The sequence below is a fragment of the Topomyia yanbarensis genome, chromosome 1 (genome assembly GCF_030247195.1).
Source record: "Topomyia yanbarensis strain Yona2022 chromosome 1, ASM3024719v1, whole genome shotgun sequence".
Lineage (NCBI taxonomy): Eukaryota > Metazoa > Arthropoda > Insecta > Diptera > Culicidae > Topomyia > Topomyia yanbarensis.
In genome coordinates this window covers 203,707,046-203,724,103 of record NC_080670.1, presented here as the reverse complement: position 1 = coordinate 203,724,103, position 17,058 = coordinate 203,707,046, and the positions used below count along the sequence as shown (strand labels likewise).

Below are 17,058 nucleotides of genomic sequence, written 5' to 3'. Positions count from 1 at the left end.
TTTCTATGAATAAGTACAGTTGTCATTTTTCTTCGAAAAAACCGATTAAACAAAAGGATATGAAGAAAAACAAACAAATGACGATACAATTATTTTTATCGGTAGATTAGAGATTTTTATCTGTCCCTAAGTGTTCGAATCAGAATATCCGAGGTGAAGCTCGACCTTTTCCCATTCGGCTCTTTATGCTTATTTCCGGGGTCGCGGACGTCATGTTTAATTTTACATGTATAAAAGTAATACACTTAAAAGTGACGAATATTCCCACCTTTCTTTCCCTTCATCTTGATTTTCGGGTGGTGCGAAGTGACGCATTATGGCTATGTGTCAAAATCGCTTCACTAGCGCCACGCTCGGTGAGATGGCGCATTTTTCATAACTTAAATCGACCGTTTTTTCTGTGGGCGATGAAAATTCATCTCTGTTACGTCTGTTTGTCTGTGGTTAATTGTTCGGTACTTGTTTTTGTGGTTACTAAACTCGACCAAGCACACCGGCTCTCAGGAATGATAAGCAATCCTTTCGGGTCGGTGTGGTCTGTTCGAGTCGAACATTCGGTTCGAGCAAACTTTATGGGGAATAGTGGATAAATATTTATTACGCCTTTATTGGCAGAGATTCTTTTTGCGAAATCCTAAAATACCTTCACTGGTATAGCTACTCAGGATAGTAGTAATAGAAAAATAAGGGGTTTGCCTGGTCCATAATGTAATGAATGATTGTACGTCGATTCCCGGGTTACCATTTCCCGGAAAACCATTTTCCGGAATGTCATTTCCCAGAAAACCATTTCCCGGAATGTACCATTTCCCAGAATATCATTTCCCGGAATGTACCATTTCCCGGAATACTATTTCCCGGAATGTACCATTTCCCGGAATACCATTACCCGGAATGTACTTTTCCTCGGTAATTATTTATACTATTGAAATCTAAAGTAAACATGTAATTTGAACTTTAAGAACAAATCCAGAGCTATGTTGACTTACATATGGGTCATTCCACGCGAAGTGATCAAAAAATGATGCAAACTTGAAATCGACCTTCACGGATTTGAACCAAATTTGAAGGAATCGTTCATCTAATATATAAAAACCCAAATTTTTGTGTCAATTGAACCACCCCTCGGGCCATGGGAGCACCCTCCGTTTTGGCAAATTGCCAAAACGCTTGATTTTCTTTTGATCATATCTCCGGTTCTATTAGGGGCCCTTACACGCGCAATAAAAGTGTCATTACTTAGTAGTGTCATTACTAGAATTGTATGGGAATTCCGTTATTACTCACCTTACACGATCATTAAAAGTGACATTACTGCTCAGTAATGACATTACTAACGCCTCGTGTACGGGCCCCTATTTACTCTAGAATCAAACCGTAAGTTGGCTTTTGAATAAAATTGTTCAAGGAGTCTAGAAATAATATTTTGCCGGCAGTGCTGCCAACTATGCGATTTTTACAGTTAAATATCAAAAGTTAGTTTTTCTCTCAATACATATATTTTAATTTTGAAAATTTTAATGCCATCGCGTTCCTCAGGCATTTTTACATAAAAAACACTTATCATTCCAATATAATATGAGCGCATCCTGAGATATACCGTTTTTCCTCTATTCTTTATTTCACATTATTCCGCGAAAAATAAAATTTACAATCAAGATATGATAAGCTTTATAGATATTGATTGACTGTGCTGGAATAAAACATGATGACATTATTCTGCATTCCAAGTTTTTGTTTGGTTCGCTTGACACCTTATCTTTGCTCTCTAATCATATTAATAAAAAACAAGCTCTCATAAACCAATAAAGTACCAGAAAACAGATTATGCTTAAAAAAGGCAAAGTCTCAAAGAAGATTGTTATGAATTATTAATTTCCAAAAAAGTACTCAAATTTTAAAGAAGACATTCAAAAATATTTTTCATGATTTGCTCATCTCCAAAAGAAGGCGAATAAGCTCATAGAATAACAATTATAATTGAAAAAGTTATAACCCCATAGAAAATCCTCCCGATTTTCCCACCGACTAAATCGGCTTGCGTCGGCACAATCGGCCGACTATGCCACCAATTAATCGGTCGATTGTTGCACCAACTCTTATGGGGGTTTAACATGGACGTCAGCCGACGCGACAACCGATTAAATATGACAGACGAAATCTGTTGAAATCGGTCTATTTCAACCAATTAAATCGATCGTTGATAGTTTAAAACTGGAACCAGATTCACACAGATTAAATCTGGCGATTAATATGGTGACGAAAATTGTCCACCGACAAAACCCATCTTGGTCGTTTAATTCTAGAGAAAATTTAGAATAGGACGTAAGTAACATTGAGAGATTCTCTTTGGGGTCTTTCTCTTCTGTTCATTACTCGACCATTTTAACATTTACTACTCTACTCTTTGCATAATATTCTAGTAAAAACCGTCGGCTTTCGATATGTATTGAAAAATTAGTGCAAAGTGTTGAAATGACGTCGTTATAAACGAAAGAGAAAGTAAACAAAGAGAGGCTTTCAATGTTACTTACGTCTTATTGAAAATTTTCTCTAGAATTAATCTGTCGACCTCGAAGCACCCGTTTTCGTCGGTCGACTGTGAAATTTATGAACTGTCAAATTTTCTATGGGAAAGGTATGTTAGGACCACTAGTACTTAAATCCAATAAAACACCAAGAATATTTTCAAAGAGTTCTTAAAAGAATGTGAAACTACATAGAAATAGAAAGTACATATAAATCAAAAACATGCCAAAAATAACGACAAGGAAGCATGCAGAAAAACCGCAAATTTTTTAGATGCATTTAGATCCCAAAATAAATATATCTGAAGCATTGTTGATATGTTATTCTAACTTACATTTAAAATCAATAAAATTCCAAACATGTTTCCAAACTGCTTTTTATGTTCTAAAGTAGAAAGAATTTCGTAGTTTGTTTGACATTTGCTATATAGCAAGTGTAATCAAAATGAGTGGTGGCAAGGTACGTGGTTTAATTTATTTTCTGGGAAATGGTATTCCGGGAAATGGTTTTCCGTGAAATGGAACATTCTGGGAAATGGTTTTTCCGGGAAATGGTACATTCCGAGAAACGGTTTTCTGGGAAATGGTACATTCCGGGAAATAGTACATTCTGGGATATGGTTTTCCGGAATATGGTATACCGGAAAATGGTATTCCGCGAAATGACGTACAACCGTAATGAATATGTATATTGACTAGAACAGGGATAATCGAGTTATGTTATAAGATAGAGAAGAAACAGCACAGTTGTAGGAAAAGTATTCGCGAGTAAGGACTAATATTGCTAGTATGTTTACCGTTTCAAATAATAGTCGATGGATCCGTTTCGGACCTAGGAGACAAAAAGGAGATTAGGAAGAGACAGAAGCGGATTCAATGCGAAATTTGCCAATATGACGTTGACCCTAAGACGATGGTAGGATGATTTTCCATAGGATGACAGACTAGATGACACGACGTTACACGCTCTAAAGTTGCGCCAAATAGTTTGTATGTATGTATGAATGGTATGCATGGATGTGTATAGGACCAATGTATCGCTGAGCAACATGGCAGGACACCTCTAAGCGGCCAAAACGCTCATGGAAAGCAGGGCGCGCGGTCGTAGGTGTGACCATAAAGCACTGCACACACTGTCAAGCGCAACGGAGAGACGGTAGGTGTACAGTTAATGCACATAGGTTGCAGAAATAGGTTGTTGTGACAGCCCGATTGCACACTGATAAATAACAATAACTCATCTTATTCCTCTCTGTATCATTTTAGTTATCTTTTTTTCCTCTGAAGAAGCGGACTAGTAATCGAAGGGATGAAAACTGCAACCGATTATACAAACGAGATGGTCAACGAATTGGTGTATTTGGGCTCACTGGTAACCGCCGACAATAATACCAGCAGAGAAATTCAAAGACGGATCTTGGCGGGAAATCGTGCCTACTTTGGACTCCGGAGGACGCTCCGCACGAAGTTGATTATCTACATGACGCTGATTAGACCGGTGGTCCTCTATGGCCACGAGACCTGGACTATGCTCGTGGAGGACCAACGCGCCCTTGGAGTTTTCGAACGAAAGGTGTTGCGTACCATCTACGGTGGCGTGCAGATGGAAGACGGAACGTGGCGCAGACGAATGAACCATGCCGCAAAAATAAGACGTTTGCGACCCGGTGAAGATGGTTCTTGAGGGTGACCCTACAGGAACAAGAAGACGGAGCGCACAGCAAGCACGGGGGATCGACCAGATATAGGAAGACCTGCGAGTTGCGGCGGGTAACGTGAAGGAATCGGCCGAGAATTTCATCCAGCGAAAAAGCACGTTTTCTCCAAAGGAAAAATAAAAGCGCTGCGTTAAAAAGGACGTGAGAAATTGTGATATTGCGGTGAAAAGCTAACCTAACAATCCGGCCATAGTAGTAGACAAAATATGGCCTGCACGACGTCGCTACGGAATCAATCTGCCCAATCGTTCCACCTTTCCGAATAAATGGCTTAAGTGCCCCCTTTTTCGAGGACCGCTTGTTGTGCTTTAGAGTTGCCCGACCCAAAACCCAGCCTCAGGTCGGGTCGATTTGAGGAACGACCTGGCAGCCTCAACTGAATCGAGAGGTACTCAGTTTCAGGCACCAAATTTCCCACGAATAAACCCAAAGAAGTTCTCTTTCATATCCAAAATACCTAAGCACACCAACTCGTTAGTCTCATCACTGGAAGAATACCTCAAAACCCAAGTAACAACCAAAACAGAAACGCGAGTGGGAGGCTAAGATGCCCAACTTGATGTAAAGAACACAAAAAAATACAGAACTACTACGGTAGAAACTCGTGATTTGGCCCGGACGAGTTACATTCGCACGAGACTGCCGCCAGAAGAAGAAACGGTTCGATAACAAGAAGAAGTGTGCTGGAGATTGCCTCGGGGGAAAGTTCGATCGGGAATCTATTCGTTTTTCGTGCGTGAATACTGCCGCAATCGCGCGAATCGATCCGTGGGTTTTACGGTGCAAGTTTCAGGCGATTTTTTCGAGCCTAGCACTCCCCTTCTTCGAAAAGGAAGAAGAAAACGTCAGCAAAATTCGGTGCAGTGAGAAGGGAAGCAGTTAGAGGGGCAGCGACCACGACATTCAAGGTACCGCCACCGTCAGCAGAGTCACCAGCCAGGGCCGAAGAGGTTCGCAGTTGTAAGAAGCCGGCGTGTTCCCGTTCAATTTTGTCGAACCAATTGAATGAGCATTGCCAACTTTGGTCAACCGTATCAGTAGCACCGGGTCGACTAGGAGCAGGAAACCCTCAAGCAACTCCTGGGATCGTATGATGACGACGGCAAGCGTCCTTAAGGTGAGTGCAACCTCTTTTTACATCCTTTTGAGAACCATTTATGATTTGGGGCAATTTTGGACCTTCGAGCGAAGCCAGCTTTTATTTTACAACGTAAAGGATTGTTTTCGCTAGCCCGGGTAAACACTAAGGAATCGAATCACCGACCGTTCTTGCTGTAGACTGTAGAGGATAAGTCAAACGAGCGAAGCCTCTCCTCTACAGCTAATCGTCAAGGAGAACGAAGCAGGGCGGACAAAGGCTCCCCATGGGAAGATCACTTCGGTGGCTTCCGGAATCATCGAACCGTCGCCTTCTCGCAATCGTCAGCAGTAACGGATGTAAGGAATGATTAGCAGTGGAAAGTTGTGGGAGAATAAATGGTAAGAGTAATTTATTTGTTTACTTTTTGTTATAAAAATCTGAAATGCTGATGGAAGCGCCTAGGCAGCCCTGTTAAATAGGGTTCTATCGGGCAAACCAATAAGAAGCCAAATAGGGGGAGAACCCCTACTTACAACTCTATTAATCATTTGAGACCTTCTGTCGATCGTTAACCGTCAATAATACGTCAGATAACTTTAATGGATCCCGTTCGACAACAATTTGGTCTAACCATACCGTAATGAGGGTGCCGTCACGAAACCGGAGCGGACAAAACTGCCGTTATAAGCTTAATTGTCCCATGTTCTATGGGATTCCCTATATACATGAGACATTTATGCGTAGAACGGTAGAAAAGCTTTAAGCAAAATCTGATGCTCTAATGTATACGATCCAACACTTGGATTCATTATCCAACGTAGCATAATCTAAACTCAGTATCGTCTACCACCGCTATAGAGGAAAAAGGTTTTGCTCTGGAAATCAATGGGAGTACAACCGTTGACCAACTGGAGGTCGCCTACGAATCAGCGTTACCAATCGTTTTCCGCTCACAACGGTTTTTTGTTAAGGGTGTATGGTGGACCAGCGTCCCACATCTCTACTAAATGTCCTACCAACTACATTTCTGCCGTAATCGGATAGGACTTCAATAAACTATTCTCTGTATTCGAGCGAAACCAGACCCACTGAAAAGCAATTGACCTATATGACATCGACCAACCGCTACTGCGGAATCTGTCACCGTTTGCCGAGAATGTTGCATCTTTAAAAATTTGAGACCGCGGCCTCTCGCGAAATCAGTGGAATTCTCCAGGGTCAGCCTTTGTCTCGTGCGTACATTTTTTGTACACACGAATGACATATCGATGGTCGTCGAAAAACAGGTCCGGCACAGAGTTAGAAAGTTCAAGTGGCCTTCGAAACAGTCGGTTGATTGGTAACCTCGGTTGGCTTGAACGTAGCGTCCTCGAAGTGTCATCAGGTACTGTTTCTATATCAGCTTGGATACTTTCCCATTTCCCGGTGAGAACCCATATCATTGTCTAAATTGGAATGGCCTGCAGGAAATCACATCAAAAAGAGACAACATTCAGACACAACTGTATAGAAGTTACAAAAGTCTATGTAAGATCGAATTGATCAGTTTCTCCACCCCGTGTACTCTTAAGGTAGTGGAGACACTCTTGTCCCATTCTTCAACAGAGTCATATGATACGCCGCGAACTTGCCACCCAGTAGCCAGGCGTGAGCCTTGAAGCGTGGATATTCCCGTTCCGTTGGACAGTTGCCGCTGTCACTCTTGGTCGGGCTCTCGAGAAAGCATCCGGAAATGCTTTCACCCTGTCTAAATCGGCAAGACGACGATATGCAAGATCTTCATGAATTTGGAGCTGTCCCGTCGACGCAGAATCCTCAAACGGCTCTGATCCAACAACAGGGTATAGATTGGCATCGGATTAGCCAAGGTGACAGGAGTAGGTTTCCTCATTAGCCAAGAATCTGTACCAACTTCCAACAGTAAATCAACGGCAAATTTAGGAAAAACTTCTGCACGCAGCCGGCGAGTTGCCCAAACGCAAGATCCTCAACTCCGACCAGATCACCAACCATCAAAGCTGTACGACAGGCACTTTTGGGTGACCGGGATCGGGGTGCTTCGTTGCCTGTGATAACCAAAACTAGAGAAGTGGAGGCTTATTTTTGTCAACTTTTGTATTTCGTGACGATTTATTCACCTTCTAATATTTCTTAGTCTTAAAATTATTGTTTCGATAATAGATCTTCTCACTTATGTTCAAATAAACTAGATATACAAAGGAATACAATAGAAAAAAAGAAAATCGGAATTCATCATTCTTGTGTCAACAGTGCAATCGCTATTCTCTCATCATCATCATCATACAGCAACAAAGTGGGAAGTTGCACTTCCTAGTGGTATTCGCAAATAAATACTAACTCATAAAACAAAAATCAACTCGAGAAGGTAGCAAATAGGGTTCGTTTTTTCCCGCCGATAAATAGTCCACCAAAAATAAATTACGTTATCTGTTCTGGGCTTCAGTAGCCGGTGGAGCGACTCAGGAATATAGACATAGTTTTTTATATGTTTTGATTAAATATAAGCTTTTCCACGTTCTTCTTTCGATTTTACAGTTTATTCTTTTCAGTACTTCAAAAGCGTGTCCTACGACTAAGTTTGTTGTTTTCATAAATTTGCATACAGTTAGGATACTTGTTTTTGCTATTAATTCTGTCTATTTATGTTTTATGCTCTAAACTTCTCAAATTATACTTTCTAGTTCTGATATATTTAGTGAGTCTAGGAAACCTTTCTATTGTTGATAGCAGAACTAAATTAAAATGCATTCTCAATGTAACTTGTTTTCCAACAGTTTAATTAGTGATTTATTGCCTACATATCCTTGTTTTGCGTTTATATTTATTTATGTATATGGGTTCTGTTTGAGATAATTATGCAGATTTCTGTTGGAAATCAGAAAAAAAAGATAAAATTAATAATCAATGGACTAACGAAAATTTCCCATTGTTTGCTACTGATGTTTACTCTGTTAAGTATGCCTGTGTATATGAATAACATTCATACTTAGAATGCGTTACGTACTACTATATTCTTTTGTTGCAATTTACGGTTGACAAATCACGATTAACAATTAGATTCACTTTCTGCCGGCAATAGTGAACAACAGAAACCACCCACTGCCATCTAAGGGTTCGAGCTACAATTAACTAACTTCGAGTTGGAACATAGCTGGTTACATGTTTTCACTGGTAGTGGTGGTGTTTTTTTTTATATATATATATATGCATGAGGGCATGATAACAATTAGCCCGTTTTGACGATTTACTTTTCTGCTAGAACACTGAACGTTAAGGGTAGATCCGCTCTAACCGCTTTTCTTAAAACTGTACCCAGTTGGCGTTGGTTTTGCTTGGCGTTGTCGCTGTTGTAGGGGGTTTTGCACTGAAACAAATAAACGATAATTTTAAAAGGTTCACATAACGATTAATTCGATTTTTCTCCAAAATTTTACAGTACAAGAACAACTCATATCGATTAAAAAACCTTACCCAGCAGAAGTAAATTCGCCCCATTCCGTCTGTCCTCCGGGTCCTGCCGCAGGTTGATGGGACGGCGAAGCAGCTGACGGAGGTCCCGCAACCTTATTGCCTCCCGGTGGTGGAGGCAATAGTCCCAATCCGCCTGCTTTCTTCGCTCCACCCGAGCGTGAACTTGTCTCCGAGCCGTCTTTCTTCTACAACAACGAAAAACAAAACAAGTGTCAAGAAGCCAAACGAATTCATTCTACGCAGCGCTTCGTACCGTGATTTTCATATTGATTTTTATAGTTTCTCCCTCCTTGAAACCCAGATCCAACTGTTGCTTAGGCTCGACCTTTTCCTTCTCAATCTGTTCCTCGTTTTTAACCCACTTGAAATGGTCCTGCAATGCCACGTTCAAGTCGAACGAATCGGATCTATCGCCGAAGCCCAGTCCGATGAATGCATTTCGACCTGCAAATAACTCATTTATCGTCATACAAGCAACTTAAACACAATCCACCAACCGTTATCATCCTGTATCCTCAGCACGAAATATCGAGAACTGTCCGAGACAGACTCGATGGCTACTCCCGGGTACGCTTCGACGGGACAATTAGCAAACAGTGCTCCGCTGGTTTTATCCTCCAGCTTGACAGCTAAGGTTTTCCCCTTCGAAACCATTCGCAACCGTCCCGTCCAGGTCGGTTCACCTAGGTTCCAATCCGCTGCCCGGTAGCCCCGATTACTCTGCCTCGGAGGAATTTTGTAAACAAACACTTCCTGTTTCACCAGCAGAACGCTTTCGTACTCCATCGTCGTTGACGTCGGTCAGACGTTGCGCTCTTCCTGTTCGCTATCACTGTTCTTGAACAAGAACGACTTTGTTTCTTTTTTATCACCTTCTACGAAAAGTTCGTCGATAATGGATGCTAACGATGCACAATAGTGAAACAAAAACAGAGTGTAGAGCAAACGAGATGAGAATGAAGGGAAAAAAAAAAATCGAAACGCCCCCAATCAGCTCTAGGTATGCTTCCGGATGTAATTCAACGCTTAAAACAGCACTGCCAGGTTTATTGCCAATGTACAGAAGGAATGCACGAATTCCCGAGCAGAATTTCTGCTGATCAATTGCACAAAAATTGCTTCGCGATCAGGAAAAATCAAAAGAAAAACCACTGTACTGATTTTGCTGCTGCTGCAAAAACTCTTTTGTTGTATTTCGAAAGTTGACAACCAGTGACGTAAGCATTTTGGTGACTTTGAAAACGAAGCGGGTTCAGGTTGTGACGCCGACCGCGGTTACACCGTTTTTTTTTTGGATCCAGCTTTGAACGTGTCATATTTGATACGCGCAGGTAACCAATAAGCAAACAAAAGGCGTCTTAACGGCTACCTGCTAAGCATTTAAGTGGTTTTAAATGATATTTGTGTGGTGTGTAATTTCCACATAAGATAGTGTAGCAGCAACCTAACTAGTATAAGTCACATAAACACTGTTTGGCGTCGACACGCACAGCGACATCCGCCGAGAAAGAATCAAACCGCCATTATTCGCGGGCCGCGGCTTTTAGATTCTTGACGCTGAAGAGGTAAGACATGCAATCAGGGTTGTCGCTCATCGTCTCACTAGTTGATATTCCTTATGGCGTAGGAAACCACAATATTTACAATTCACTTTTGGTTAAATATACGGCTACATTAATACTGATGTGTCATGAAAATGCTTTTTTACTGCTGGCAAGAAGTTTTAAACAGTTTTTTGAATCCTGATTAAGAACAGTTTTACATAAAGAATGCTAATATACTGCAAGAAGCATCTGAAATGCAAATTGTATGCTATTTTACTGCGTACACTAATGCCTCTTGGTTAAGGCTACTGTACACCTTGGGAATTCGATCGTTGGTTTCTGGCCGGGATTTTGTGCCGGATTTTTATTACAGGAAATTTTTCGCCGTTATCTCCCTAAACTGTTAAAATAAAAATTCTGCTGCTTCTAAAAATTACCAGTTGTTTTAGAACAGCACAAATCTTAAACGTAACAAAAACATCATTTTTACCGTAGGAAACAATTCATGTTGAATTGCATCCTGTCGTATTTTTGGTGTGGAGAATTTTGAAAATCATGACGTTTTCCAGAATTAGGTTTACGCTTCAGGAATCTAGATTTTTTGTGTAGACTTGTTTCCGTCACGGAAATCCATCTCCTACTTGAAATAAATGGGGAGCAAAATCCAGCGAACAAATTCCCGAGGTGTACAAGAGCGGGTATAATGACGGTCTCTTCCGGCCTTTGCTATGTTCTAGTGTGCAGCCGAGCAGGTTTCAGCCAATTCAGCGTTGACGACTTCGAATGCAGAAGTCTTCTTTTTAAACAAACCAAGCACTCGATAATCTGCTTCATTTAACGCCTACGCCTTAGGCCGTACAGACCAACAACGAAAATCGGCTTGTGCACAGAGTAATTTTTGTGTGCGTTTGTAGGCTATGGACTTTAGAATTTCACAGTTCCATCAAAGCCACTTGGAGATTCGATTGTTGAAAGAAAAGCAATAAAACCCTGTTCGAGGACTTGGGATTTTAAATGTTCATAGTCCAGAACGTGCAAATATTGGGCGATTACCTGCAGTGCTTATATGCAGATTCGTGGCTTCAGTATTCCGTCAAAGTAAAGGCGGTGCAATTAAAGTATCTGATGGACATTTGATTCACTTTTGTGAGTGGAAATCCATTTCTGCCACAGTAGAAAATTTGTCGGAAACTATTTTTTGAAATCATCAGAAGGTAATGCTTCATTACGCGGTGGATATGCCGAACAATAGACGTATAATGTTGATTTTTATCTGTTCGATAAATTGACGTTTTGCATTTTACGGAATGAAGAAATTCGATACTTAATGACGAAATGACAGTCAGACGTAGAGAGGAAAAAACCGAGCAGTAAAATAAAAAAAATCGTCATATTTTTTTTTTTTTTTTTTTTCGAGAGTTGTCCTACTAGAGCTGTAGAGCTAGGTTCTCGGAAGGGCTCCCCGTCAGAATCACATACTACAATTTGCAGACGAGACAGGCAATGTCGCCCAATAAAACACTGCAATAGGCCAATTGTAGCGGGCCGTGATTCTGAATGTGATATTCATTGTACGGTTCAGGCATGTGCGGGCGTAGGGACTCGGAATCGCGTGTATCATCGCGAAGGGCTCGAACATTTGTACGTTAATGTGCTCGATCGCGTGTGCGTTTGTATGTCGCGTGTGCTAACGTGTAACTTCGCGTGCATAAATTCTATTTCATTACCGTGTGCCTTTCGCATATTCGCGTGTGTTCTAGAATGATCGCGCGCGGACCGTGAATCTGATACTTAATTTTTGTGTACGGTTCAGATTCCAGAAGGAAGTGGGTTCTTCCATATCATTAGAGTTCCCAATCATGTCGTCGTAGAACGCGTGGTCTAGTGGATATGAGCTTTATTTTTTTTTTTGATTGGTCCAACTGAATGTATGGACCTAAGTTGCTAGAATGAAGGTTAAAGATTTCCGGACGTGACCGATTCATGATCGCACATTTGCGGGTTGGCGTTTGAGATCGCGTTTGTAACTTCGTAAGTACTAAAACGTTCACACAATTGCCGCAGTGTTATCAAGTTTACGCGATCGCGGGCATAGGTGTGCGTAGATGATCGCGAAGGGCTTAAGCGTTCGTATGTTGACGTGTTTGTCGCGTGTGCTCGCGTGTATGTGACTTCGCGTGTATAAATTCGATTTTGAAACCCTGCGGCGATTCATATATTCGCGGACCGTCATTCTGATCTTTAGTTTTCGGTGTACGGATCACATTCTGACAGAGAGAGAGAGAGAGAGAGAGAGAGAGAGAGAGAGAGAGAGAGAGAGAGTTACGTTTTGTCTAGTGGATATAGGAGTTATTTTTCAATTTTATTATTTTTTTTATTAATTAACAAGGACCTAGATTGTTTGTACCGAGGATAGAGACTTCCGGACGATCCCGATTCATGACGGCGCGAGCGCGGGAGTTTGTAGGTTGACACTTGAGATCGTGTTGGTAAGTTTATGAGTGCTGAGATTTTCACCTTATCACCGGGGTGTAATCATGGTTGCGAGTTCGTATGTTGCTTGGAAAATCGCGAGGGGCTCTAACGTTTGTGCGCTGACGTGATTTTGTAACGTATGTTCTTGAATGGTTGCGCGAACCGTGAGTCTGATATTAAATTTTCAGTGCGCGGTTTGAATTCTGGCAGAGAGTGGGATCGTTTATATCGATAGGGTTCCCGGTCATGTCGCCATGAGACGTGTTGTCTAATAGGTATGGGCGTATTTTCTTAAATGGTCCAGCTGAAGGCATGGACCTAGGCTTCTAGGATCAAGGATAGACTTTCGGACATGACCGATTCGTAATCGCGTGCACGATGGCATTTTTGTAGGTTCCAGCTGAGACCGCGTTTGAAAATGTGTGAGTGTTAAGACGTTCACTATCACCATCTTTGTTGACCCAGCTGAAGACGGGTGTAGAATAGCAGTATAGGACTCGAAAAGAAGAAATAAAAGACAATATATGAGAGACGTAATAGATTAGATAGGTACAAGATACAGCTGAAGTTATGATCATCACATGAGACATACATTAGTACTTCAAACACTACTAATACTTGAATAGCCAATCACCACACATAGCACATCCTTTCTCAATTATCTATTTGTTACTGGTTGATTGTTGGTTATGAGCTGGTGAATAGAGGAAAGGTATAGAACAGACAAAAGGCTCATATCAGCCCTCCCGGCCTCCTCGACACACCACTATCGAGGCGTATTGTAATCAACATCTTGAAGCGGGCTTCTTATATAAATCAAATCCTCAGTAGTCATAATGTTTGGTGGATTATTAACATGAGAACTAATTAACCTCTAGTAGTAGAACTTGGTGCAAATAAAAACTAAAAAGAGCGAAGGTCCTTATATTTAGATAACTCTATTGAATATATTGTGGCTTGATGATGTTTACAATACCGTCAATCCCATCAACCTGCGGGAGGGCAAAAAAAAAAAATAAAAAAAAAAAATCGTCATATTGATATAAAATTGCGAGTGTATTATTTGAAGTTGTCAAGTTATCGGTACGTGATCGCGCCTAGTTTTTTAGTAAAGTTATTAGTTTATGATAAGAATTAAAACAACTTTATAATATACAAAAAGTAGAGCTTACAATTTTTTTGCTATTTAGATTCTATTTTTCTCTAAACTATGCCACAACGATTTTCAGTCTACTGATTTACCGTAAGTAAAGTACATAACCTTACAATTGAAATCGATTGAAACTATTATTTAAAATTTGGTATTTAATATGGTCACTTTATCGAAGAAATTTTAGAACAGAATTACAGCAGTACGAATAAAAAAATGTAAAGTGTGCATTGATTAAACTTAAGTTTCCTAGTAACAATTGAGGTTTTATGATAGTTGTATAGCCACTGATAAAACTTAGATTGTACTTGTGCTTGTAGCGTACTAAAAAACTTCAATTGTTACTTGGGTTTAGTTGCAACACATTTTCCAGTTTGTTCTGTTACACCAAAAGACGGATTTACAAAAACTATTACCGGATCAGAATTCAGCTCCCGGAACGCCTTCTGTGAATCCCCAAGGTGATATTTGATAATATCGACTGGGCTCAATGTAAGGGTATGGGTGGTCTTTGCTCAGCAGTTAACTGTTCCGAAACCACAAAAGATACGATCGAAAAAGACATCGAAAAGCGATACTGGGTCTAATCGTGGATACGATTCCGTTTTGGGTCCAACCGAGCAACAGTTGAAGCAGGAGCCGCTCATGAGGGAAGGAGTCTGCAAAGCAGATAAATATCCGGAAGAAATGGACCGCGCAGGAGATTGTTTGGAATAAGAAGCCATTGGAGCAAGAACGGGAGGCACATAAGATGAAACTTGTAACTCGTCAGCGTAACGATTTAGCACTGAGTGAAAAATGCCCAAGCTTTTGTTACAATCTCCGTAGAGGAGAAGATTGCTCGAAAGTGAGGACGTCGCAGTATCTGATGAAAACGGCATTTTTCTGAATCCAACTTTTTACGTGCCAGAATGGCGGTCTAAATTGTTAAGTTCGTAATACGTTTAATTGCCCTTTTTTGACGATAATTGTTTAAGCCAGCTTGACAGCAACGCCTAGTTGAAGATGTAGGGCGTTCATTGAATAAACATCCAACGCATTAGACTAACGTAGGATGACTTAATCTTACTGGGCGGTTGACGTAAACGATTATTGTCAAAAAAGGGCCATTAAACGTATTACGAACTGAACAATTTTGACCGCCATTATGACACGTGAAAAGCAGGATAATTCCAGCCCAGAAAGGCACGCGCGCATGTATGGGAAAGTTCAAAGAAATAAAAGAGAATCCGACTGGCCTATTTGCCGGTAGCAGCGGCACAGCAAATGAGAAAGAATTAGAATAAGGTTTATTTTCCTTTTTTCTTCCGCGTAGTTACGAAAATCTTAAATTGTCAATAAAGGCTATCTTCGCCGCGCTGTCAACTGGGATGTGTCGAGCAAAATAATATTAGAGATCCCAAGCAGTGATTAACCCCTACTTACATACTCAGAAGCAGCTTGAACTGGAATAGACTGCTAGAACACAATCAAGTTGAGGAGTGTAACTTTCAGTTGGAACTGAGTATGATTCAAGCTCAAATGAAGCGCATCCATGCGATACCTGCAAATAATGAAGACAGCGCTGCCGGAAGTGGTCCGGAAAAACGGAATCACCACCAGGTTAAGGAATGGTTAACTAGAAGATGGGTTGTATGAGCAAGTTGCGTGGTGCCTCTGAGAAAGACGGACTGCTTCTGCTGCCATTAAAGACTGTGAAGCGGCACGAGAGTACGGACCCAGCGTTGTCGCCGGTTAGTGAATATTATGAACGCGTGTCTCACGGAAAGCGAGAAGTTTGGCCCGCTCGAAGTACACCGTCGAAAGATTGGTCCCGCAACAACGGCCAACTAGACTGACATCCGACCAGCTAGCCATTCGGAAGACGATTTGTAACAGTTTGGTGTAGTACAACTGTCACACACTTCACTGTTTTATGCGGATATAGCAACCTCTGAAATCTGTAGGACTGTTTGGAGGACGAAGCGAATAATGCAGTTAGGAGCACGCTTGTACTGCCAAGTGTTTAAGCATTTGCCTTAATAAGCATGGTATCGTTGTAAGTCTAAATTACGTTGCCATAGTGATCTGCAATACACCGGACACGGTGCGAAACATTGGAGTTTTTGAATGAGGGCTCATTCGTCACGTTGGTGAATGAAAGCGTCACCAAGCGTTTTAAACACCGGAGGAAACTGAGCCGCTAATCGTAGTTTGGACCGTGAATATTATCCGCTACCGAGATTTCTTCTTCATTTCTCAAACAAACGTACGATTAGCGTGTAAAAGCCAACTGTATAAATTCACTTTGAGTGAAAATTCCGTACAAACCGTTACTCGCCAATCACAGATGTTGGTAGTAAACTAAAAAGAAAAGTTTTCTATTTCGTTAACCGCCGTAAGCTGTGAACGACCAGTAACGGTTGGTCCACAATTCTCCTTCAAAGAGAATTTTGACACTTGGCTTTTAAACCGAAATCATATGTTTGTCGATACAGTCGTGATTCGCTGGTTGGGCCACAGCTTCTGTCCAACTAACGAATTTAATTCGCTATTGCTTGCGATACTAAAAATTGGATTCTAACTGCACTGCGCACCGCACCATTGTTCTTTGAATTCTTCATATAGATTGGCTAGTTCAACTGACCTGTCTATGAAAGTCCCATCTCTATCACTAGAAATACAAGTATTTTGACAGCTCGCAATTTTGAGATCACTCGCACTTTGAAAGTGCGTACTCCAGGTTGGTGAGCAGTGCGCAATAGTTGGACCGACATTAGTAGTGTAAAAGATTGTTAGATTGTGAAAGTCAATTTGACATGAGATTATGACGTTCAGATGCCTTTTAGTTGGACAGTGTCAAACCAGCGAATCACGACTGTACACGGTTAAATAAAACAACCTGCAGAATAAGTTCTTTTAACTTACTTTTGAGTTGTGCGTCGCTTTCGCACTTATTAGTGTTGTCAAAAACAAAAAGAGAGATTCGACTCAGTCGAGGTCTTCCGTGGAGGAAGGTACTTTTGAGTTGTTTGGGGTGAACTCAAAATTAGGTAAATTCAACTTAAATTTGAGTATAAAAAACCTATCA

The 17,058-nt window shown here is 41.0% G+C and overlaps 1 protein-coding gene across 1 annotated transcript; it reads right to left on the bottom strand.

Moving 5' to 3' along the window:
- Positions 1 to 8,546: 8,546 nt before the first annotated feature.
- On the bottom strand, positions 8,547 to 10,020 carry LOC131688781 (NECAP-like protein CG9132). Its single transcript, XM_058973300.1, has 4 exons — positions 9,317 to 10,020; positions 9,073 to 9,263; positions 8,820 to 9,004; positions 8,547 to 8,712 (listed from the first exon to the last, which is right to left on the bottom strand). Exons 1-4 carry the CDS (start codon positions 9,603 to 9,605, stop codon positions 8,649 to 8,651), a joined length of 729 nt encoding a protein of 242 aa, XP_058829283.1. The 5' UTR covers positions 9,606 to 10,020; the 3' UTR covers positions 8,547 to 8,648.
- Positions 10,021 to 17,058: the final 7,038 nt, after the last annotated feature.

What these genes read in the sequence shown, in the direction of transcription:
- LOC131688781 (XM_058973300.1), bottom strand. Translation starts at nt 9,605, where the DNA reads ATGGAGTACGAAAGCGTTCTGCTGGTGAAACAGGAAGTGTTTGTTTAC. An exon ending in GAGGATACAGGATGATAACG is followed by an intron (nt 9,264 to 9,316) that starts GTTGGTGGATTG and finishes AGTTATTTGCAG; the next exon opens with GTCGAAATGCATTCATCGGA. An exon ending in AAATCAATATGAAAATCACG is followed by an intron (nt 9,005 to 9,072) that starts GTACGAAGCGCT and finishes TCGTTGTTGTAG; the next exon opens with AAGAAAGACGGCTCGGAGAC.